Source organism: Alosa alosa, chromosome 9 (assembly GCF_017589495.1).
Source record: "Alosa alosa isolate M-15738 ecotype Scorff River chromosome 9, AALO_Geno_1.1, whole genome shotgun sequence".
Taxonomy (NCBI): Eukaryota; Metazoa; Chordata; class Actinopteri; order Clupeiformes; family Clupeidae; genus Alosa; species Alosa alosa.
Window position 1 is genome coordinate 6,202,896 of NC_063197.1, and position 25,588 is coordinate 6,228,483.

A 25,588-nucleotide genomic window follows, 5' to 3' on the forward strand; every position below is an offset into this window, starting at 1 on the left:
TGTGTGAATGACCGTGAACACAAGTTTCAAAATAAAAACGATATTTCGTTTATTTTTCTGAAGAGACGCATATTTTCCCCTTGGGATCTACAATATCATGGTCTCTACGGATATTAGGCCTAATGTTGTGATATCCATTCTACCAAAGAAAAAAATAAGACCTTGCGAATGAAATTCAATAGGCTACTTTTAAGGCCTTAATTTGACAATAATGTAATTAAATGTAAGACTTTTTCAATACGTCTAAGAACCTGCGGGCAGACCTACCATAGCCTAGCCTACTTGCCATGTGTGTTAATTCAAACATTTCCCTTCTTGGTTGGTATAGCAGCAGCCGATAGATGGCAGCAAAGGGCACATACAGCAAATACCACAGTATTTATAACAACATTGTCCAATAACATGACCAGCTGCCACATACCTTTGTGACATGAGTATGGGTGGAGTTCCATGAAACCAAAATGTTTTCTTGTGTAATGTATTTTTCAGGTCAAGAACAGATACTGTAGGTAGGCCTATAGCTTATAGCTGCATGGTATTTTAATTTTAAAAAAAGGGGAGGGGGGTGATACAATCATTGAACATCATGGTTTTAAAAAACAACAACCAACCAAACAAACAAAAACCAGTGTAATTTAACCTTTTAATAAAATGTGGTCATGGGCTTCACAGAACACTAAGCTACAGCATGGTATGCTGTTAAAGATCAACATATAAATCCACATCTTCTCCTGCACAGCAACAATGTCCCACAGGAACCCAGAGAAATGTCACACAGTAGGCCTAAGCATAATGAGAAAGATCAATCTGAAACAAAAGGGGGATCCCTTCAATGCCTCCCTTTTCATTCATAGTCACCTAAATTATTTCATGCATCTGAAAGTACACCACCCCTATAGACTAGTAGCCTATAGATCCGTTTGGGGAGATGCCTATGTAAAACACTTCCTCACAGACAAAATGCAGTAGATAAGTCTACTACAGTCCAACACACCTGGCATTGGGTGGCCTGCAAGACCAACCAACAAGCCCTTGCATTTATGGCCATAACTCTACACACACAAGACATAAAACTGAAGGCTACCAAGTGCACCAAGGCCAAAAAATATTCTGGGCCTATCAAATTTTATTCTGTCAGTGTGTCATGATAGTCATTGCTTACAATAGGCCTAGTGATGACAAAATAAGCGTTCAGAAAATTAACGCCGCCTCATATCAATCAGTCCTGATTGGTTAATGAGCCCCAAAAGATGCTGAAAAACACATGAGAACGCTGTCGGAAGTTGCCCTGTTCTGGAGCTACGAGCGCAAGCGGGTGTTGTAGACTTCGACGAGGGCGGAGACAACGCCTTGGAGAACGCCCTCTGTCACCCCGGGTCGTTGTGCATTGTGGGACTGTTTCCGGGGGAGAGCTCGCCAACGCTATTCGGGCTGACATCATGGAAGTAATGAATTAAATGTTTTATGTAGTGACGGAAGTGCAGTTTAGTGTCTTTATCAAGACGACGCACAATTTTCAGTAAAAGTGTTTCTTTTACTACAAAGCACGAGAAAATGCTACCGACAGCACGTTGTACTAATTAACTTGCAAGATAGTCATGTCCACAAAAGCGCAGCCCAGCAGTGCCGTTGTGTGCTAGTGGAGTGGTAGCAAGCTAGCTAGCCAGTCAGCTAGCATAGCTTATGGTAGGCTAGCAAGCAAGTTTTTAGAACTCTTTAATTTGGTGTGTGTGTTGTTTTAAGCCTATGTCACATTCCACCTCGGTAGTATCCGGCGGAAAGTAGGGTTTGGGATCTTTTTAAACGTGTATTCAGAAAAAGCCGGGGACTCCAAGAAGCATTAACGGTTGCTAACGTTAGCTTGCTAACAAGCTAAGTTGTCTCTATTGAAAGGCCGTTGCGAACCTCCCACTAGCACCAGTGTGAGTAACGTCTCACTCTATTTTGTGTTATTGTGACTTTTTCAACAAACGGTATTAGAAAGATGGCCTCATCATCAGGGAACGACGACGACTTGACCATTCCAAGGGCAGCCATCAACAAAATGATAAAGGAAACTCTCCCTAATGTACGGGTAGCAAACGATGCCAGGGAGCTTGTAGTGAATTGTTGCACAGAATTTATTCATCTGATTTCCTCGGAGGCTAATGAAATATGCAACAAGTCCGAGAAGAAGACCATATCTCCCGAACATGTCATCAATGGTGAGTGCATGAACAGATTTATCTTATCAGTCGCTTGCTGTCATTTTAAGTTATCTCGATGAACCACGTCATCCCCTTCTTTACAACAGTTACCGGCAATTGTAAGCGTAAAACAAGTCAACATAACATTCAGCATTAGAAGGCCATCTAATACTATTGTATATGAATATGTAGTCCATCATTGAGCTATCTTCTGGGTTAAGTATGAACATATGCGGAATAAGTGAAGTGTAGATGGACACACCCACTTTACGACATGACAGGTGTAACTTACAGGTTATTCGTGGTCTGCAAGCTGTGGTCGTCACCCCCTGTTTTATTTCATGCAGCACTTGAAAGCCTGGGCTTTGGGTCCTACATTGCGGAAGTCAAAGATGTTCTGCAGGAGTGTAAATCGGTAGCGCTTAAAAGGAGAAAAGCAAGCTCCCGCCTGGAGAACCTTGGCATTCCCGAAGAAGAGTTACTACGTCAGCAACAGGAACTGTTCGCGAAAGTAAGAATCATCAGCAACAACTGCTTGTCAGGGTTGAATGCTGTAGCCTAGCCGGCCAGACGATTGCGTCTTGATGGTTGATCAGATGTGCAGCATGAAGGGTCACTTGCATGCCTGTCATTGTTTTAAACTATAGGCCTTTGAATAAAATGCAATCACGTGGGGAGTGGACTTGGTAGTCTGCCATGTGTAATTTTGGGCTGCTTCCTTGAAGCTGTGGCCATATCAGTGGTGAGCTGAAGTGGCCAGTGATTAGCCCATTGGAGCACATTTTAGAATAAATTGGATCACCAGTGATGTGTTCTTTCTTTCCCTTAAGTGGTTACATGCAACCATGGCTTTACTTTGTGTTTTAGTGCATATCTGTAACACCTATCTCAGATAATGCTGTGTATCTGACATTTTATCTGTGTGTCAGTCTGTGTATTTATGTATGTAATAATGCATTAGGTTTGATTCTGTTTCTCTGTTTTGTGTGTCTGTGTGCATGTGTGTTTGTCCAGGCACGGCAGCAGCAGGCAGAGCTGGCCCAGCAGGAGTGGCTGCAGATGCAGCAGGCGGCCCAGCAGGCCCAGCTGGAAGCCTCGGCCAGCGCAGCCCAGCAGGCCGGCTCCTCCCAGGACGAGGATGAAGAGGACGACATGTGAGGGAGAGACAGAGCGAAAGGAAGAGAGAAAGAGATGCACACTCGTCTGTCCTCTGCTCTGCCTGGGCGAGCAGAAGCATCTGCAGTGTTTGTGGACAACTACCCCCCCCCCCTCCCCTCCCCTCCCCTCCCTTCTCCCTCTTCCTCTTCCTCTTATCCCTCTGACAAGGCCCAGAGACATTCGCAATCCAGAATGAGCAGTATACACTTACATAGATGTTTCCTTTTTTTTAAGACGAAAAAAGATAAAATTGTTTGGGGCTTACATGTGGCCCTTTTAGATAATTGTTCGTGTTACTTGTTAACCCTGACAAACCAGGCACAGTCAAAGCTTTCTTTCCACAGCCATTCTTTTTTTTCATGTTTTGTTTAATTATTTACTTTTAACAATTGGCCCATGCTATCTCGTTTGGATTCGTCAGATGTTTAAAAAATGGAATTCTCATGCATTATATGGGATGCAAAGAGAAACGATTTATGGAAATATTTGTTCCTGAACTGTTCCTTGCTGAGTATGTACAAGATGAGTGTTTAAGCTCTTGTACTGCCTCTTTTAGGTTGATTGTATAATTGTTCCTCAAATGTTATTTTTGTAATGTTCAGCGAGAAATATTTTCTAAGGGGGTGTTACTGGCTCCTTGAATAGGCATTTGGGGCATCGGGGATAGTTTTGATTTTGTTCTCTCCTTTTTATAGGAACAGCTCCTCACCCTTGTCTTGCTCAGTGGATAATACAGATATTATTTCCAAAAAACATTTGGAGTTTTATTTGTTAACGTTAGCTGTTCATTGTTTTTTTTTTTTTTTTTTTTTTTTGATCATTTTAGTTAATTCAAGGTGTAAGTAGGTTGAGGCTTTTATCTTCCTAATGTTCAGTACAGTGTTGCTATTAAAAGATATTCTCTTTCTCACCCCTAGTACCAAAGACAGGAGAGAGGCTTAAACCCCCTCAGTTACCAGACAGAGTAAAGCAAAATATACCGATAGTGTTTGACTTCTGTATAGAATTCAATGGCTTTGTTGCGGACAGTACCCAAGTTTGTGCACACAGACACATACACAAAATGGTTAGTGACTTTCACTTTGTACAATGTTTTGATATCTGAGAAGTTGTTTTTTCCCCCAGGTGCGATGTGTAAAAGTTGCGTTGTGAATGTGTGGTGAATTCTTAACTTGTGGTGATTGGTTATCTCTAGTTGAAGTGTGTTCACATGGCTTCTCAGAAGCTGTAAGCTGTATTCTCTAAGCAATAAAGTAAAACTGTTTTATAGTCACAAGCTATCCCAATATGATTTTCTCCCTCCGCCCCATTTGAATACAAACTTTGCAGTTTGATTCAATGTTCTCTTATTTAGAAAAAAATATTTCAGTGAATGAGTCATTCATTCCTGTTTTGTGGGTTGCTTATGTACAGTGTCTTTCAACGAGATCCCTACGGCAAAATTTCCAGGATTCATCCATTGCCATTCAAATTAATATTCATGATGTTCTTTTGTCATAGATGAAATGGTCAAGTGTTATATAAGATGTAGGGGGAAGGACCGACACAGGATTTCTTGTGTTGTAAAGACATGGTTGCAAAAGGCATTGTCAGGCATTGTCCTTTCTAAGCGACTCTTGGTGCTATAATGATGTATGATCATGATATCTCGCTTAAGGAACCAACTGTCAGAAACTTTGATGTTGCCTTACTAGAGCACAATGCTACCATCCCTGTGTATCTATCACCACATCATGTACATAATGTAGAACTCATGATCAAGATGTTTGCACAATGAGTCAAGGTACTTCAGACGATACTAGCTGTGCAGCAGTGTATGAGTGATGCCAAATAAAAAAAAAAAATGCAATGTTTCATATATTGGTATGCTGGCCAAAATTTGCGTTCACTAAATAGATTGTTCCATCTTATATTTTAAGCTTAGATTGCCCTCTTGTGGCCATCAAAAGATTAATTGCTCTAAAACAGGGGTGGGCAAACTGCTTTTCACTCTCCTTAGAGAACGTTTGCAATGTCAATGTCAAAACATCATGTGAAATAGAGATAACATCATGTTAAACTAAGTTAACTCTTAGTTATCTCCTTTGCAGCAGATCTAACGTGAACATTATGCGATCCATTTAATTGGGAACAGATTGATTGGGAATGCGTCTGCACTCACGAGAGTGAGAGAGAGCTGTAGGTTCCAGCTGGCTTGTCATTGTTGATAATTGATATCTCCTTATAAGAAACTTTTAAAAGGAAATAATGAAGGCAACAGTAGTTCCCACTACTGACCATTTAGAAACTGAGAGGGCCCAGCCGTAGGTACAGCACTAGCCATAGCGGAGCAGGCAGAAGATCATTGAGAAATAAACGTGAATTAAAGCGACAGTGCACAATTTATACATTTGTTAAACAGCATAAAATTAGCAGTATTTTTAAGCAATTCATATTTTAAAATAAATACTTCTCATACAAAATTATAGGCTATATTATTATTATAAAAATTTATGTATGTGTCGTGAGCTGGGGGGGTTGGTTGTTGTGCGGCCCGCCGGCCAATTTTCAAAACCCAATGTGGCCCTTGAGCCAAAAAGTTTGACCACCCCTGCTCTAAAATGTCAATTGGCCAATTCAAATAAACATTTTTCTCACCAGTCTCCCTAAACCATAGCCTGGGTGAACCCAGAAGCGGACTGTTGTTTACCGTCTATTGATGTTAGCCAAGGTACCTTGGTGCATTTCCCAAAACCAACGGGAAATTGCATTGCAATCAACAAAGTTGCTACCGGTAACTTAGTTATCAACTATGGTTTTGGGAAATGCGGCCCTGTAATGTAGGCCTATCTTCTCTCTGCTCTGGAGAATGTTTGTAATGCTTTCTAGACTGTTCAATTAGGCTTCCTTTGAGGAAAGGTCTTCATAATGAGATGCATAGACTAAACCTAAAGCTTTAATAAAGGTCACACCTTTTGCTTATGTATTTTATAATAAAGCCTTATCCTAACTTCTAAAGAAACCTACCTAGTTGTTATCTGCAAAATATCACCGAGTTAAAAATAATATATATAGGCTAGCCTATATATTAATCTAGGCATTTGCCATTGTTGTGGGGGGAAAAATGAACAGGGGCTGACAGACAGAGGGCGCCCAGGATATGAGAGAACAAAATCATGAAACTGCTCAACTCAAGTCCTCAGACCTTCCCACCATTCCATGTTGCCTATTCAGTCTGTCGATAGTGAAAGGTCGTCCCTCTTGTGCCGTGCCGAGAAAGGAGTTTAACTTGTCAAATGCAGACGGTCAACATTTACGTGGAGAAAAGTCGGAAGAACCTCGTAGACTAAAGAATAATATCCATCAAATTCCTCCAAGACTCAGGTCCCACTGTTGTCATAGACCACAAGTCTTTTTTTCAGAAACAGTTTGTTCGAAGGCTGAAGCGATCACGCTGTTTCCCTTTTTTTCCTTTGGTGGAAGTGAGGTCAGGTGAGTGTTCTGATGTCTGTTTCTACTAGTTGTGAATGTAAATAACATTTCATACGCGTTTTGTTTTTTTACATTGATTTAAAATTAAGTTCCTTTTTTTTACTGAAATGTCATTTCATTTCAAGATTTCTGTAGACATAACGTGTCATTATCGGTTGGGTGTTTTCCTCACTTGTAACAACATGTTTCTGTAGTTTTTGTTCGTCTGTTCCGTGTATCCCAATGGCCACTCCTGTATTAGGCTACTAAGACTGTTCTTATTGGTTTGAATAACTAACCAACATGTTGCAAAAGCGGAAACATTTTGTCCTAAATGCTGTTACCATTAACGTTTATGCTACCCTCGGTTCTTACACTTGAAGAGGCAATTATGCCAAGGAACCTTCTGGATTTAAGTGTAGCCTATACACTATGAGCAGTCTACAAACAACAGTGGCTATTTAAAAGTTGGCTGAAAATGAAAAGAAAAACGTGTGGGCCTGTATTAAAAAGTCTAGTGTTGCAAACCAACACATAGGCTATTTGCTTCAGGATCTTCCCAGCCTCAATTAGCCTACTATAACCTATAGCCTACTGTTGAAGATGATCAGCAAGCATCCACTGTATTAAGCAATTGTAACCATATGGGAAAAAGTCATTGCTTTTTGCTTGTGTGGTTTTTGTGTGTCTGAGAGACCGCATTCTGCTTGCCACTTAATTGTGATTATATTCTCATGTTCTGTTAAAGTCTGGCCATGAGCTTTTGTGAATGATTTGCTTAGATGTGTGAGGTGTTCCTTTAATTATGTTGAGTGTGCAGAATTAAGGTCCAGCAGCAAAGTACACAGAGGTGGCCCTCTCTGAAAAGGCACAAGGGAAGCTGGACTAATGAAGAGCCTATAACTGCTTTGTGTCTGTGCATGATGAATCCAGAAGCAAATCTGCTTTCCATGTAACAGAATGTATACCATTTCTATTTTGTGAAATGTTACTCCGAGGCCCATTTTGGCCCATCAACAACAGAATTGGAGTGACCATATGTTTCTACATAAGTAAGCCTTTGGATATCCAAATCTAAATCAAGAAATGACTTTCCCTTCATTCAAGGAATGAAAACCCAGATGTTGTTTAGCCTACATGATAAACATCTACATATTAAAAAATCTGTTGATTTTTTTTAATTGGTTGGAGGTTGAAAGAGGCTGCATTTCACTCCTGTAGCCAACCCTTGTGGACTATGCCTACAGGTATGTGTACTGTAGATAGACAGATTTACTTAATTGGTTACAGAAGGGAAATTGCAGTGTTGCAGCAGCAATTTACATAAATCACAAAACGCATACTGTAACTTCCACATCCTTCTCTCATAACCAAGTCTAGAGAGTCCAAACCAGAGCCAGCCCTACTCAGCTTGTTTAGTGTCTTAGAGTCACTGGCACTGATGTTGCAGCCCCAACAGATGGGGGAAAGATATGCAAGATCTTGCTGCACACATTAAAGGACATAAGCTTTCTCAAGAAGTAGAGCCTGCTCTGACCCTTCCATTAGACAGCCTGTAATAGTTTGGCAAGCCTGCATCGTTTATCTAGTCATTCACACAGAGATCCTCTCAGTCTTGAAATGCATACCTGTGTCACCAGGGAGAGAGAGAGAAAGAGAGAGTGTGTTCCCTCAGCTGACTGTGAGAGCCTCATGGTTGATTTGTTATCATTTGTTATGGTTGTGGGTCCTACTGTATGGATCCTAATTGTGTTTGGTTGTGTGGAGTGGGACAAGGACCCAGTTTTGTTTTTGTCTGCTTGTCACTGCGTATCAGTGAGAAAATGGCACATTTGTAGGGTGATGCTCTCAGCTGGTCCATTGATGGGGACACTTGGCCATGCCGTTCTGTGTGTGTGTGTGTGTGTGTGTGTGTGTGCATATGGATGCTGATGTGAAATACCGTTGCTTTTATGTCTGTGATTCTAACTGTTTTACTGTAAAATATGTTAGCTGAGCAGAACTCTGAATCATCTGTGGAATGGAGTTGCTATCCAGTGAATGTTGCCTTTCCAGTCTGAGCCAGTTGTCTCCCTCATTGTGCCTGCTCTGTGCTCACATTCCACTCTGGTGGAACGTGAATGAGTGCCACAGCTTTCCCGTGCCAGTAAGTCTCCTTGTAACCCCTAAGGCTGTTACTTGGGTGTCTGCCACTAAGCAAACACTTCTACTGTAGATACACAATGCAATGAAACGGTTAACGTCTCACTCTCTTTCACTTCCAACACACAGAGCAAGCAGTAGATATAATCTAATAGATGATGAGTGCACTGAAAGGTCAAGATGGAAGGGCTGAACTTATGGACACTTTTGGACTTTTACTTTTTCAGTCATTTAAAAAAGTGTTTCAGCAATGAGTTTCAGTAATGTTGCTCAGACAAATTTTCAAAATACAAGAAATTGTATTGAAGAGTTTGAAGTATATTATTTCATACTGTCAGTGGATACTTAGGATGTTCTTATTACTTGTACCATATCATACATAAGTTAATATTAAGTTATCTAGTTAATAAGCAGTTCTTTCTTGGAAGCTGACATTGTGCTGGAAAGCCCATTTGGAGTTCAATGCCAATCAGACTTGTGTGTCCACTTGCCTGGGGTGGTGAGGGCAGAATGTCCATTTTTGGGTGAACTGTCTCTTTAACAGAGACTGACAGTGAGTCCATAATGAGTGGAAGATCAGCTGTTCCCCCCCCCACCACCACCACCACCACCAAACACCACCACTATCGCCAACAACAACGTGTCAGTCTCTCACCACCAGAAGTTTTTTTTTTCTTACTCCCCCAATACCCCCCCCCCAATCTCCCCCCTCTCTCTGGCTGGTAATGACGTGGAACTGGGCCCTGTTGCCTAGCTACAGTGTGTGAACCCCAGTGTGGGTCTATCTCGTGAGCTGGTGCCTCTCCCTCTGGCTGCCTCTACTTCGGTTTCACACTAGCCCTAGGGGAGCTGGAGTCTGCGTCACCACCAGCCCAATAAAAAAAGACCATCGCACCCCTACCAATATGCCCCCCCCCCCCCCATACACATAATTATTACAACCACCACAACCCCCCTCTACACACACATATACCAAAGTCACCACCAGCAAAATAAAAACAGACCCTCTTGCCCCTCCCAGTATGAGATTTGGGGACTATGGTGGGGGTACATTCATACCACCAGCCCAATAAAGATACACCTCCCTTCACCCACCCAAGCTCCAACCATCATCACTACCATCAACAACTCCCTCCACCAAAGCTCACTTCCAAGAATGTGGTGAAGAAGCCAAAACAAGAAGAGAGAAATGTGTTTTGTATTTTGTTTTGCTTTTTTGTATGGTCCTTCTGCCTTGGATTTGACTGGCAGCCCTGCCATCTCCATCCCTCACCGGAGTGGATTAGAGTGCTGGAGTTATTGCAAAGTTCATCTGCTATGCTGCTCTCGTCCTCAGCTACATCAATGACTGCCAGGTTGGTCATGTTTGCACGCTAATGGACTGCACTGACAGACTGAGCTGGGGGTCTCCCTGTGTAATGCCTTGGCTTGAAGCCTAGCATTGGCAATGTTCAATCTACTTTGTGAGAAGCCCTTTTCGGTGTTCGCCGTTATCATGTATTTTTCTTCTCGGTTTGAAGATGACTGAAGTTTTGGTATTTGTGGTTTTGGCTCTCAGCAGGTCACCACAAGCTCACTAATGATGAGTAAATCTTTGATACCCGTAACCATAAAAGAACTTGCCATGATGGAACTCCCATACAAGTCATCTTGGATCCACCCTGAGCTGTGTGTGTGTGTGTGTGTGTGTGTGTGTGTGTGTGTGTGTGTGTGTGTGAGAGATGATGGGGCACGTCAGCTGGATGTGGACGCCGTGTGCTGCCCTTGTGATTACTGCCTGTGTGTGTCTGCCCCTATCAGCGTCAGCCGTGTGAGGTGCTACATGACAGCCCTGCTGTGCCCACCCCCAACCCGCGTCCTGGGCACTGACCCTTCTGCCCACTTTCCATCTCTCCCTCTCTCTCTTTCCTATTGTTTCTCTCTCTTTCTCTCCTTCATATTCTCTCTCGCCCTCTCTCTCTTTACTATTGTTTCTCCCTCTCTCCTTCATATTCTCTTTCTCCCTCTCTCTTTCCTATTCTCTTTCCTTCCCTGTCTTGTCTTTATTCCCTTCCCCCTTTCTCTCTATCTATCTCCATTTACCCTGTCTCTTTCCATTGTTCTTTCTTTGTATTTCTCCCTCCCTCTCTCTCTCTACTTTCTCCCTTTCTCTCTCCCTCACTATCTTTTTCTTTTTCTCTCAGGGACATGCTTCAACACATTCTACCCCAGGGCACAGGGACATGCTGACGCACAACACATTCTGTCATTGTAGCGTGAAGTGTGTGTGTGTGTGTGTGTGTGTGTGTGTGTGTGTGTGTGTGTGTGTGTGTGTGTGTGTGTGTGTGTGTGTGTGTGTTCTGGCCATTGTAATGGTGTGGCCCTGCAGATGTGTCCACTCGTCCAGCCTTTCCCTCTCCTCCTTTGATCCCCTTTCTGGAGGTTTGCGCTATCATGGCTGCTTGTAAGTTCCAGGTTGCAGTGGTCTTTGAGGGTCAGTCGGCCCAGTGCTAACTTTCTGTATGACAACAGCAAGCCTCTTGGAGGCCAAATTGCTGTGTTTACTCCTAACAGTCCAGTCAGGCACCATGTTGTAGTTGCAAGCAAACTCCACTGCTCTCATTTGGCCAACTGATTTTTCCCTTTCAAGTGTCCGTGTCAAACCTTCTGCACTGCATCACCACACGCCACACACTGGGAGAGAGGACACTGAAGAGTGCTGTTCAGTGGAGGTTACTGGGACAAACAGCCTTTCACAATGTTGGAGGGCCGATGAACCCAACTTTGCTAGAACCCAAAGTAGTCAAGTTTTTAAGAGGTTTAAAAGGGTAGAATCGTTATAGACCTTGGCTATAGCTGGGAATAAATTATTTAGTCATTGCAGAAGGGTGCTGTACAAGATATAATCATATAACCTTGGCCCTTTCACCTTTTCTACAAGGTTAAAGCACATCATGATTGTGTGTTCTCATCACTGTTCTCACAGTGATGGCCGTTTAAACACGGCTCTGTCAGAGTTAAACTCTGATATTTGATAATAAGGGCTAACTTCACCCCTCTCTAGTGCCTGATGGTCTTTGGTTTCATCATTCCTTGCTGGTACTGATTGGGATTACACTGAGTCGAGTGTTGAGTTGCCGTGCCAACGGAGGTGAGTGGATGGGATGGTTAAGCTCAGCTGGCCTTATCTCGTCTGTGTCCGTGGTGACAGGAGCCTCCTATTCAAGCAAGCCGGCCATAAACAAGCAGTGTCCGATGTTTTTAGTTTAGGTCTCTCTCTTTTCTCTCTCTCTTCCTTCTCTCTCTCTGTCTCTTTGTGTGTGCTGGCCTTTTCTCTTGATTAGGTAATATTGGCTAATTTACTCACTGGGCTTGTGGCAGATGTAGTTTGGGAAGCAGGGAGGCACAAAGGAGAGAGTCTCTTTCCCAATTGATTTGCCGTGCGCAGAAAGGGCACGATGAATCGCTGGATTGTGTGCGAGGAGAAGGTAGAGGTGGAGAGCAGTAATGCTCAGGCATCGTGCTCAGGCTAGTCCAGTGGCTGACGTAAACATCTCTGTGCTATCCCACCCAGATCGAGCAGAAGCCATGATGACGCTGTGAAGTTGTGGGATTGTTGAAAATGAAAAAATGTAAAGCTAGAATCGAATAGGCCCGTGTGATGTGTCCTTGTATGCACATGCGAAACACAAAATAAAAAAAACCCTCCTTTAATCTATTTGAAGACTGTCTTTTTCGCACTTGTGTCACGTGCCGTCACGGTCGTTCTCATGGGCGAAGAAACAACATGCCCGAGTTTGCCAGACAGACGTAGTCGTAGGCGGCTGCACGGGGTTGTGACGTCTGTGTGAGCTCCTTGCTACCAATCTGCTCAGACCATTCAGCACCACGTGTGGCCTCTGTTGTGAAACATAGCTGAAAATTGCTTCCATTCCCTCAGGATAGTATTTAAGGGGTGAGGGGGATTGTGTGTGTGTGTGCGTGTGCGTGTGTGTGTAATCCACAGGGAGTGGTGTGTGAGAGGAGTGGCGATGTGGGTTATTTGTGGAAACAGGTCTTGGTGTTTTTCATTGGTCCTGGTGACGCTGGTGGTGGTTGCCATACAAAGGGCTGTCGCTGTGACGAGCCTGATTGTTCTTTGTGTGTGTGTGTGTGTGTGTGTGTGTAATTACCATGGTCACATCATTTGACACATCATTGCCAGCCATCTAATTCTTGACAGCAAGTCACTCAGAACGCACACAGAAGCACCATCTGCGCTCAGGAGGGAAGTCATTACATTAGTAACCCTACGCTTTGTCCAATCTGTTTTCATTCTGTCCTTGGATGAGGTACATTTGGGACTTGAAGCTGCTTTCCAGTCAAAATGCCATTGTTGAGCAGTGGCAAGCTTTACTTGTCTGTGGTGCATGAATTTCAGTAACCACACATTTTCAATCAAATGTGTGTATTTTGATTTGATTTGGATGTTACACAATGTAATCACTAATTTCACTCTGTGTATTGTGAATGAAGCTGTCAGTGTGTGGTGCATCCCTACGGTATCATTTAATCTCTATTGAAAACAAACCCCTTCTGTCATGTCAGGACAACAATGAGGCATGCATCAGGAAGTTATCATGATGGCACAATTACGCCTGTCACGCTCTCATCTCTTTCTGATTGGTTGCACAGGTAGAGCAGGAGGTTGAGTGCTGGCCTGGTGAACTCTGACCCTGACAGGTCCCTCTGGCCATAAGAGCCTGCTCATAGGTCTCTATTGTTCCCTTGGAAACAGGTCCTTTCTGCTGTGCTGGGCTATTTATGGAGTCATTTGCCTTCATCAAAGTCAAAGCCCCTCACTGTTACACATCACAAGTTCCGTGAGGTCAAAAGGGCAATCTTTGGGAGTGTGTTTGCAATGATTAGTTCCATTATTTTAAAATCATGGTTTCCCTCCCTGGTTGCCTAATATCCTGGCCTTTCTGCGTAATTCTAGAGATCCCCCCCATCAGATTGGCTCCCAGGGGAATCTAGGCGCTCCTTGGTGCCCCAGTCGCTCCACTCGGCACTCCCATGTGTGAGGCTTTGCACTTTGTCTGCGGTGTGCCCAGTGTGCGCAGGGATTACATGTTTAGTCCTATTAGGTGCGCCACCAGAGAGCTCACTCATTCATTAGCGCGGCGCCAACTCTCAGTGGAGCTTTCTCAATTCAATTCAATTCAAAGGTGCTTTATGGGCATGACAAAAAAGGGTATTTGCATTGGCAAAGCAGTCATACAAAACAGTATAGACATATATGTGTAACATACATAGATCTAAACTTATATAAAATATCCATAGGTAATAGAGGGTAAAAGAAGAAGGATGGAGGACAAAGAAAAAAAAAAGTATCTTTCTCTCTCTCTCTGACTCTTGCTCTTTTTTTGTTCTTTCTTACTCTGACTCTCATTACTTCTTTCATCTCCTCTCTCTCTCTCTCTCTCTTATCTCTTTTATCTCTCTCTTTCCTTCTCTTGCCCTCCCCATCAATCTTTCTTATTCTGTTTTAAATGCCCTTTTCTCCCCCTTACTCTCTGTCTTATACACCCGTATTCTGACTCTCTTTCTCTCTCAACCCCAGTAGTTCTGAGACTCTCTCTCTGCCCCAGCCTTAGACAGCCATTGGCCCTGAGCACACGCGCTCTCAGCCCAGTCTCGTTTATCACCTTCACAGAGGCGGCCGGCCAGTGGCATACAGCACGGATACAAGCCATTAATTACAGAGGCAGAGGAGGGTCTCACTGGCCAACGACCGACTGCGGTGTCTCGCCGGCCTGTGCCGAGCGGCTGGAGTTTGGCAGGTGATGGATGTCTGGAGTGGTAGAATGCCCCCGGCAGCCGCAGTGTAGCGTTGGCCCTGAGTGCTGATGCAACGGCACGGCTCTCCCAGCTGTCCCCCGTCACTTGAGAACCAGTTAGCAGGCACACTCAAGGGGTTACACAAGGCTGGACACTTGCTCGGGAGACAACAGAGGTCAGCCGGCAAAAGCCACACAGTGGCTGAGGAACCACCCAGACACAAGCCATCAGTAGCAGCCTGGCTCCAGGCGCCAGTCTGATGCACTCTTAATGAGGGGTCAAGGGAGGATGTGGTGGTCGCCTTGTGGACAAACTGTTGCAGCCCTCCTGGCTTCCCTGCTTTGCTCCCCCCCCCGGGCTCTGAAGACGGCACACACTGTTGCTCACTCTCCGACTGGAGCCCTGGCAAACACAAGGCGGCCGAGGAAGCAACCGGTTACCTAGCAACTGTAGAACACCGTAGGTAATAAAACATTTCAACACCTCAGTCGTGGCCAGACCGGGAACTTGACATCAGAGCGGGTACTAGCTCTGCGCAGTGTCCAGTAGAATTCCAAATGAGCCCTGGCCGGCCGGCGAAACAAATATGATTAGAGGTAATACATGGCTAGATGGTCCATCTCGGAGCGAGGCAAGGCGTATCGATGGAGCTGGCCGGGGCTCTGGCGTTGCTCCGATCTCTGTAGGTTCTAAATAGACAGTGGGGGGCTTTGTTGTGGCCGTGCTGCTGAGTCTGAAGCTACTGGTTTCCCTGCTGCCTGGTTTGCGCAGGCGTAAGCACCAGCGTTTGTTTGGTGTAAACGTGACCTGTAGGACAGCTCGGCAGCTCACTCCTCCACCATGCAGTCTTCTGTTCCCTTCCTATCTCCGCTCATCTCTGTGCTGCTATGGACACCAGGGCAGTTTAACTGTAATTGAACCATCACAGACAAAAAGCTGAGGATGTGCTGATGTATAGTGTTTTTAATATAGACACTTTTCTTCCTTTGTGAATAAAACTGTGTGACTAGTAAATCCATGGAAATATCATTTGGAAATAAAATCGTTTGGAAATAAATATGTATTGGGATTTTTCTGTGTTTTTTGTCATCTGAGAGTTTTTCTGTGGGGGAAATTCTGAAAACAATCTGGTTTCAGGAAGCCACTGAATAGGGGAAGTGGCACTGTATTTGGACTTTGCTTTATACTTTATGACTTAATGTTTCAATAAAGGATTGCTCTCTCTCTCTCTCTCTCGCGCGCGCTCGCTCTCTCTCGCTCTCCCTCATCTCCATGACGAGTTTCCTGCCTGTTGCCTAGCGATCCATATACCCGCATTTGGCCCGCCACGACTCAGCCTGGTGGCTGCTTGTTTTGTTCAGTCACCCAGATTCCTGTCATTGGGTCCCTGGAGCATTCGGGGGCTGCTGGCTCCTCACGTCTAACCGGTTGTGTTTCCATGCTTGCTTATCGCCAGTGGTCTATAAAAATTCACATTTCATCTCCACGAAAGGAGTTAGTGAAGGGCCATTTGCTCCAGCCTCACCCCTCATAAAGGACATGCATCCCTTCAGGCTTGGATTTCAGCCCTGCATTTCTCTGTAAAACACACTGAATTGTTCCTCTTGCCTGGTTCACCCTAGCTTTTCCCTTTCAGGAATTTACTCTGTGTGTGTGTGTGTGTGTAGGAGAGTGTTTGTGTACACTCTCTACAGCCCAGGATTTTTCTTCTGCTATGAGAAGGTCTTCGTGGAATACTATCTGATTTCAGAAGCAGTGAGATCTGTGCTTGTACTCACAACCACTGTTGAGATGGTGGTGTGTGGTGCTTTTGTGTGTTGAGTGTGTGCTTATGTCCCTGTCACTCCAGTCAATAAGCCTCTACTATCCATCAGCTCTGCCCTTACATAAGCTGTCTCTGAACCTGCATGTCTGTTGCTTAGCAATACCCAAGTCCAGACCCTGGCCGCGGTCCTCTTTTTCGTGCAGACTAATACATTTTACATTGAGTGCTGATAACTGTTTTGATGCCACATTTCCAAGGCGTTTGGCATTGACTGTTTCAGACGAGGGCTGCTTTGGTGTCTGCCTGAACCACAGAGTGTGTCACTTCTCTTTAACATTTACAAACCAGTTACCAGAAAACAATTGACTCAGACTTGACTGTGAGTTTTGACACACACACTCTTGTAGAGGCAGGAACTAACGTAACTCCAGCATGTTTGACAGGTTCCTCCCCCTTAACGCTAAGAGCCGGTTTCCTGTATATGATTTAGAGAACTTGAATGGAGATTTCCATTGAATAAAAGGACAAGGCATAATCCATGTATGGGAAACGAGTCCTGGTAGTGTTAAGAAGTGCTATAACATCCTTCTCTCATGTCACCATCATATCGTCTCTCACGAAAACTAATGAGCCCTGGCCTGGACTGACCTTAGCCAAAGTGATCTCAGTCTGACCAGGGCTGTTTTAATCAGCTCAGCTCAGCGTTCTAAATCGTGTTCTGCTCGGGCTGGAGCAGTGCCTCCCTTCCTCTATAGGCTACACAGCAGGAACATTTTTGGACATTCCTGATGCACTGTGGGCAGTGTGGCTGGCGGAGCACTCAGGAAGCCCCACCAGGAGGAGCCATTAGACACGCCGTAGACGGGCAAACGTTTCCGGCCTCTCTCTCTCTTTTACCCCAGTCTCCCTCTCTCTGTGTTTTCTGTGGATGTTTGGTGGCTGGCTTTAGTTTACACCACAGTGACCAGGAGGAGAGGCGCGGGAAGACAAGGTCTGACTGGTTTCACTGGAATGCAGTGAAAACACACACACACACACACACACACACACACACACACACACACACACACATGCATGCGCCCAGTCTGTGACTCCACCTGTGTGTGTGGTTGCAATACCTCAAACCTCTGCCTTACTTTGACTCAGCATGTGGTTTGAAGGGCTTGAGGGTCATTCCTAGCAGGGCTCTATGACCTCTCTATGAGAAACTAAGCTGCTGACTAGAGGTTGAATTCCATTTTAAGCCTTGTAACGTGGCATGATGAAGCTATAGGAACTGCGTGGATCTTCTTATAAAACTAACATGTCTCTCTGTCTCTCACTTTTAGGTTCCTCCTGCATCTTAGCTGAATCTGTGCATCCAGAGCACTTCCCAACCGCCGAAGATCAAGGTTGGTCATATTGTTTGCGTCTTAGTATGTCACACGCTGTCAATGTTATGCAACAAGCAGTTATCTCAATTACTTAGGGTTCAATGCTGCTTTGCTTTGTACCTAGTGACCTCTGACTGAAACATTTCAAATAGCTATTGTTGTTTGGAAGTTGAAACAAAGCCAGCTTGGCTACGTGTGTGTGTGTGTGTGTGTATGGGGGTGCCTTGCAATGGGAATGACAGACCTCCTCAAGGCTGCCAGATTCATCAGCTCTCACTGTTTTATGATCTGTGTGAATATTATCACCACACTCCTGCCAGATGGCCAGTATGGTCTCCTCCCATGGCTTACTATATGTAAAAACAGGTTTGAAATCGCTTGACAAATAAAACATATTTAAGCATGCACTACAGCAACATATAGCTAGTTAGTTAGCATGCTACCTCTTTATGGTATTAGCATGCTCATGCTAGTTTACCTCATTATGGTGTTGAATGAGACGGCTCTGGCGTACTGCTTATCTAAGCACCCAGCAGCACCAGTGGAGAGGGCTTCAATGTAAGTCACTTCTCTTATCTCTTCATGCATGTTGACAAGTACAGAACCAGAGCAGCCAATTGGATAGCTCACTCACACTAATGCGCACCTTGTCACAGTAAGGGTTCAAGATTGAGGCCCTCTCTGTAGTTCAGCCTGACCTGTCATCTAGGAGCTGCAAGCCACATGGGCCATTCACAAAAACTGCAAGTGATGCTAAGACATCAAGGTTGATGGCCAACCTTTAGTTTGGTGGGATTGTCAGAAAAAACACATTGCGAATCCCCACACCAGGAAATAAAATTTGACACTGAGGTTTTCAACTGATCAGCAAATGATGTACTTGACATCAAGTTGATATTTTGCTACAGGTCAAATGTTCATAATGTTTCCAATAAAACTGGGCAATATGACCCCCCCCCCCATTTTTCAGTGATGGAATTTAAAAAGAAAATCGATTTTCATAAAAACAAATCGATTTTAATAAATAAATAAAAATCAATTTAAAGTTGATTTTTTTGCCCAGCCCAAGCTCCCAAATAAAAGGGAAGGTTATCTGAATAGTTTAGAAATGTTTTCGCTGTTTTCATTTGAAGTAAGTGAAAAGTGTTTTTTTTTCTCCAAAAGCGCTTGAGTTGAATTGAAGGAGAATAGGTTTTTACTGGGTGGAAGCTAAGAGACTCGGTGAGTCAGGTGGTGAGGTGGTGATAGAGACCCTCACCGCCTAAAAAATTAAGTCTGGGGGCGTAGTCTTAATCTGAGCCCTAAACATCTGAGATAATTTAGTTAATCTGAAAGAAGGGATAACATCTCAGTAAATTAGGTTGTAGTCCAAAATAATTTAGGCAAGACCAGGCTTTTATTGAGAAGGTGGAAGGTGAGGGAGTCTTGCACGTTTATCACCTTAAGTGCTCCCCATGCTGCTCAAATGACGGCTCAATCTGAACGCAGCTGGGCCAGATCTGGGCCAGCATATTTCCAAAGTATTTGTGCTCTCAATCACTCTGCTCCCTCTCTGATGTGATGTAACGGTCTTAGTCCACCCCCCACCCACCCCACCCCCGTGCGCTGCTTGAGCGCTTGTCTCTGCCTGGTAACAGTGGACATATGTTTGTGGTTTGTCTCATTAGGAAATGGACTTGGTGCCCCCCTTTATTGTGGACTAGGCCTTTGTGAAGTGATCAGATGACATCCTTGACTAACAACATCAATTATGCATGCATTAGGAGCATAAACCTCCTCTCAAAATCCCTTTTCTCAGCAACTTAGGTGATAGGACACTGTCCTCTTGTGGTAACTTGAGGTATTGCATAGGCAGTTGGGATTTTGATTATTACTATGATTGTGCATAAGGTGTACAGCACTATTGCAGTGTATATTATTTACCATTTGGGTTGGAGCCCATATTGGAGTATGTCGAAAATATCAGTCAGTGAACCACCTTCAAAAGTATTTCAGTTTGGTTTTAGAGTACCCAGATCAACTGCAGACCTGCTGTACCACTGATTTTCAGTCATCATGGCTATAGGTTGAATGATGATCACATTATTATATATATACATTATAGTCTGTTATTGAATGATGAAGTTAATGTGAATGAATGCGAACTGTATGACGCAAGTAGCTCTGTGATTGATAGCTGAAAACACAACTGGTTCCTCTATATGATTGATGAGGTAAATCAGCCTTTTCTCTTTGATGTTGCAAATAGATCATTCAGTGTCTCTCTGACACACACAGCTAAGTCTCAAAGGTTTCTCTCAGTCTCTGAAAGTCTTTGGCCTTGCATGAAATTAGCTGATATGACCTTTGTCCCAGATTTCTTGGCACTGGCCCCCCTCCAGATGAACAGAAGATCCAAGGCCTGTATTTCTCCTCTGTTATATCTGGGTGGAATGAGGGACTTTTCCACTGCTGTGATTCATTTATCTTGTCAGTGAAGATACTGGTGATGTCACCTGCCGTGTGACTGTTGAGTCATCTGCTGTGTACAGTGCATACATACAAACACATATAAAGTACAAAGAAAGTATTTTTTGAACTTTCAAACTTAATTTTGTCTTGTGTTAAGTTTCTGCATTACGGCATCATCTGTTTATTTTATTTTGGACTTTACTTAACCAGTTTTTGTTCAGGCCTTTCCAATGACTGTATATGCAGAGAAAGCAAAAGGGAAGGCAAAGATGTTGCATAATCCACTATATGTTACTGGGAAGTCTCTTTGAAGCTGAAATTGTGTTTGAACAAGATACTGTATATTTTAGTTTGAAGATTGAAATTTCAACTTGCCATATCACTTTGTGATAGGTAGTAGCTAGCCTATATCTTCGTCATGTAGGTATGATATTGGATTTAGTTAACATATAGAGGTAATTAGTGCGTAAAAAGCTACTTACTTTTACAGTACTTTTATGGTACTTTTACATTTAGGACTAACTACATGGAATGGCATCGTGTTAAGGTAATAATGTCCAGCTGACATCTGTAGGTCATAAGACTCTCCCACAGATGGCGGTATTGAGCTTAGCTCTGCACCTACTGGGTGGCAGTAACTGCTGTTAGTGAACAAAAGAATGTCTCAGGATGGGTGAAACCCATTGGTCATGCGTTTTCCCATTAACCCACCCCAGACATTTCCCTTGATTTGTAATGTTCACACAATGAACAATGAAGTGTCTGGGGACGTTAACTTCACAATTCTTCACAATAGCGCAGTGAGACTCTGAAGTGTCTGTCCAGCCGTCTAACTAGGCTACAACACAAGGCAATTAGGGGGAGAGATGGAGAGATGACATGTGTTGAGTGCAGAATGCAGATGTGGGTGATGGTCGGCCAATTCAAATGGAACTTGAATTTGAGATGGCCAGTCTTCCCAAATATTGAGACAAACGCATAAAAAACACAACCACAATGCAAAGTAGCCCATAGACTTACTAGTGCAGCATACTGACAGCAAAAACCTGAAATAATGTGCACATGTGCAGAGTCTGCAGAATGACAATGTGGTGACTGTTTACAGAAAGTTGCCCCATTATCAAGAAATGGCTATGGCACCACCTTTTCATGGTATTTACTGTATTTCTGCTCTCCCATCCCATGACTGTAGAATCCTTCTCAGAGCTCTGTGTGTGTATGCAAGAAGATGTTGGGAATTGCACATATATGTGTTGAAATATTTTCATGCAACTATGTGGTTATACACATCCTCCTTCCATTTCCTCCACCTGCTGTGTGTGTGTGGTGGGGTGTGTGTGTGTGTGGGGGTGTACGTGTACATGTGTGTCATTTTGTGGGCACTATCAGTGCCAATGAGATGTAAGTCAGTATTAGTAGGACTGCTGTCTGCACAGGTGTGGTACAATGGCTCTCTATGAGACTCGGGGACAGGTGTTGCATGCGTCCCCGCAGGCTCTACAGCAGGGGCCTGTGTCTGGGCCGTATACGTCAGTCCGCCGCACGGGTAGAGGCGGCTACCAATCTCCCCCGTCAGTCCACCACGTAGATCTCAGATGAAGCCAAAGCTTGTTCTGCTCCTAGAGTGCCCCCCCTGCCTTACTTAAAAACATACTGCACCTACTGCCATCTCCCCACCCCCCCACCCCCAGCGTTCACCTCCTGCACGTGCTCACTATCTCTGGAGCAAGGGGCCTCAGAGTCCTGGGGCCCTGCAGATGTCTCAGCTCCCAGGGACAATGGAATGTTGTGTGTCCAGCCTTCCCTAGCCCCACTACCCACCACCACCCCCCTTCCCTCTCTCTGGCCCGGCCGCACTTATTTGGTCAGCTTGTTCTTCATCATAACTGCACCAGACTGTGCGTCAAACATGCTGTAGTAATATTCTTTATAAAGCAGCCAGTACATGGTGATATGATGACGCGCACTAAGCCTTGCATAGTTTTCCTGCATATCTGGTAGGTCGAAATGGGGCACACAGTAAGCCAGACAAGTCCCTCACAGCGGAAAGACGCACTTCGCTTTCCCGCAACCTCACTGTATGACATGTGCCTTTGGTTACCCAACCGTTTCCTGAGTCTGTGTGTGGTCAAGTTTTAGCAGTATTTTGCATAAAACCTTTTGTGTATGTGTGTGTGTGCTTGAGTTTGAGCTTTAGTAGTTGGAAGGAACTGAGTGTGTGTGTGTGTGTGTGTGTGTGTGTGTGTGTGTGTGTGTGTGTGTGTGTGTGTGTGTGTGTGTGTGTGTGTGTGTAAGTGTAAGTGTAAGTGTAAGAATCCCTTGTGGAATTTCTGGCCAAACTCTCGCAGTTTCTGTCCGGATCCCAGGAGGTGTGGGAAAAAATGTGCTCTTCACCGGAGCGACAAAAGCTCCCAGGCTCAGTTTCACCCTAGCCCTTTGTGTGTGTGTTTGTGTGTGTGTGTGTGTGTGTGTGTGTGTGTGTGTGTATCCTCTCACCCTTTCTCCTATTTACCTCTCCTCTCGCCATTGGCACCCCTGCATGTTGCATAATGCTGCTTCTCGAGTATTGACCGAGTTGTAAAGCTCTTCATCAGTGTAATAGGGTTATTTGACACTGTAGCTATCTGCATCTTGTGTGTGTTTGTGTGTCTGAGTCTGTTGTCTGACTCCAGGTCTGTTTGGCTGTGTTTTTGCACAAGGAGTGTAATGGGTTTGTCTGTGTGTTGGAGGTAAAAATGCATGAGAAATGTTTGTCTGTGTCTGTGTGTATGTGTCAGAGGTGAAATGCACAGGGTGTGTGTGTGTGTGTGTGTGTGTTGGAGGTGAAGTGTGCAAGGTGTGTGTGTGTGTGCGCGTCTGTGTGTGTGTGCTTGAGATGAAGTGTGCAAGGTGTGTCTGTGTGTGTGTGTTGGAGATGAAGTGTGCAAGTTGTGTGTGTGTGTGTGTTGGAGGTGAAGTGTGCAAGGTGTGTGTGTGTGCGTGTGTGTGTGTTGGAGGTGAAGTGTGCATAACTTATCACATTGCATTGTTGTCCCACGTCTGCCCTTCTCATGACCGGCATCTCTTTCTCTTTCATTAGTCATCATGCACATATATGGGCATCTTCCCCTCCTCTTGTGGGGGCGACCTTCCGGCACTCTCCGCCAGCTTCCTGCCCCTCCCTGCTCCCCTTCTCCTCCCCTCCACTCCCCTCCAAGTTCTCACACTGCCGGAGAGAGAGACGCCAAGAGCAGACAGGCGTGTCCTCCGGCAGGAAGTGATGTCGTCACGCTGGTTTTGATCTCTCCCACTGTGCCGGACGGCGGAGACGATTTTTCAGACACGTTGTGGCTGAAAGAGGAAATGCTTACTTTGTTTTCTGTTTATGTTTGTATGTGTATGTGTTTTTTTTCTTCTTATTCAATGTCTTTTCAGAGGAAGTGGTGGTGATCCCAACTGCCTTTTTGTAAATGCTCAATATCAGAGGCCTCTTAATGTCTCATGTTCCTGTGTGGGTGGTATGGGTGTGTGTGTGTGTGTGTGTGTGTGTGTGTGTGTGTGAGAGAGAGAGAATGCATGCATGACCCATGTCTTTGTGTGTGCGCGTGTATACATGCATACAAGTGTGTGTGTGTTACATGCATGCAAGTGTGTGTGCGTGTGCGTGCGTGCTCATGCACATGCATTCATATGTATAAGTGGGTGTGGGTGTGCATGCATGCAAGGGTATATGTTTGTGTGTGTGTCAGTGAAGGGAAGTAAGGGTGAAGGGTCGATTGGATGTGAGGGGGCTGCAGAGGAAGGACTGCATGAGCAATGAGTTTCTACAGTCTCTCTCTCCTCAGATGATGAAGAGGGAGAACAAAAGAAAAGGAGAGAGAGAGACCGAAAGAGTGGAAGTGGGGGTAAGAGAAGGGGGGAGAAAGAGAAAGAAAAGAAAGACAGGGAGGAGGGGAGGGGAGATTAATCCTTCAGGCCTCACTTTACTCACACACACACACACAGACACACACACACACACACAAACACAGACACACACACACACACACACACACACACACACACACACACACACACACACAGACACACACATTATTAAAATGATTTCCAGTCATGCAAACACATTCAGGTGAAAACAAACACTTGTAGCTGGTGCCCATAAAAGAGAGCACGCATGCACACACACACACACACACACACACACACAGACACGCACACAGACACACCTTTTCTCTGTTACACTTCCATGGAAATAGACCATGTGTTATGCAACTGTTCCAGATAAGTGCATTTTCAGTAAATTCTTCCGTGCAGAAACTGAGCTCTGAAAGAAGGCAAAAGGACAAAACAATGACCTGGTGTCCTGTGTCAGAACATCGCTGTGTGTGTGTGTGTCATATATCCGTCTGCATGCTAGCTGGTAATGGAGATTTGAGTGTGTGAAAGTAGGTCACTCTTGAGGACACGGGGTCACACTGCAGTCGCAGTGGTCAGTAACTGGACAGTGGACTGAGTCATGTTGGACAGAGCTGAAACAGTGGTTTTCCATACTGACTGCACTCAAGGGAATCGGGCTTCCTCATCAGCTGTGTCATCGTGCTGCAGGAGTTCTCTAGAAGCTATTGTTTTTGTTGTGTTGTTCTTCCTGGTTCTGGTTCCAAATCTGCCTTGCCTTCTCTTCCTCAGATGTCAAGCCCATGTCAAAACAAACTCTGTTTGACCCACGTGAGCACCCTTCACTGGTTTGCATGGACCTACATTGGCAGCCAAAAATGTCAGTTACAAATCAACCTGTCTGACACTGAGGCATCTCCCCACGTGTTTGCTTTGATTGTCTTCAACAGTGCAGGAAAGGGAAGGAACATATGTTTCACTGAACCCAACAATGGCTCTCACTTGGGAGAACTCATGCATGGCTGACTTTCTCAGAAGGATGTTCCCCTTTCTCTGTCCCTTACACCTCTACCTGTGTGTCTCACCTGGTTTCCTGCTGTGCCCTGACCTGCTGGCACCATGGCTTGCCTCAGTGGTGCAGAATCTGGGTCAGAGCGGATCGGGTTCACCTGCGTGACCGCAGCCGCTCACACCCACCCAGCCACATCACACACACACACACACACACACACACACATATATACACACACACACATACATACATACACACACATATATATACATACACAAACACACAGAGATACACCTCACCAATGGAAACAACCTCCTCCTTCTTGCCCCTTCTCCTCATCTTCCTCATCTTCATCATCACCATCATCCTTGGTTGTCCT

The 25,588-nt window shown here is 44.6% G+C and overlaps 2 protein-coding genes across 4 annotated transcripts in view; both read left to right on the top strand.

The window, feature by feature from the left end:
• Positions 1 to 1,291: 1,291 nt before the first annotated feature.
• dr1 (down-regulator of transcription 1) lies at positions 1,292 to 4,617 on the top strand. 3 transcript variants are annotated; one of them, XM_048253635.1, is made up of 4 exons: positions 1,292 to 1,686; positions 1,981 to 2,204; positions 2,534 to 2,697; positions 3,201 to 4,617. In XM_048253635.1, the coding sequence occupies exons 2-4, from the start codon at positions 1,985 to 1,987 to the stop codon at positions 3,342 to 3,344; spliced, it is 528 nt and encodes a 175-aa protein (XP_048109592.1). In that variant the 5' UTR covers positions 1,292 to 1,686; positions 1,981 to 1,984; the 3' UTR covers positions 3,345 to 4,617. The 3 variants fall into 3 exon arrangements, with proteins under 3 accessions (XP_048109592.1, XP_048109594.1, XP_048109593.1); XM_048253637.1 differs by having other exon boundaries at positions 1,292 to 1,445; positions 1,974 to 2,204; XM_048253636.1 differs by having other exon boundaries at positions 1,292 to 1,445.
• Positions 4,618 to 6,516: 1,899 nt separating this feature from the next.
• Positions 6,517 to 25,588, top strand: part of gng12b (guanine nucleotide binding protein (G protein), gamma 12b) — a 41,909-nt gene continuing 22,837 nt past the window's right edge. The window contains exons 1-2 of the mRNA XM_048252714.1: positions 6,517 to 6,815; positions 17,829 to 17,891. The gene's annotated coding sequence lies outside the window, so the exon portion shown is untranslated. The remainder of the gene's footprint in view (positions 6,816 to 17,828; positions 17,892 to 25,588) is intronic.

Coding starts and splice junctions, on each gene's coding strand:
- dr1 (XM_048253635.1), top strand. CDS start 1,985: ATGGCCTCATCATCAGGGAACGACGACGACTTGACCATTCCAAGGGCA. Junction 2,205..2,533: donor TCCCGAACATGTCATCAATG/GTGAGTGCATGA, acceptor TATTTCATGCAG/CACTTGAAAGCCTGGGCTTT. Junction 2,698..3,200: donor AACAGGAACTGTTCGCGAAA/GTAAGAATCATC, acceptor GTGTTTGTCCAG/GCACGGCAGCAGCAGGCAGA.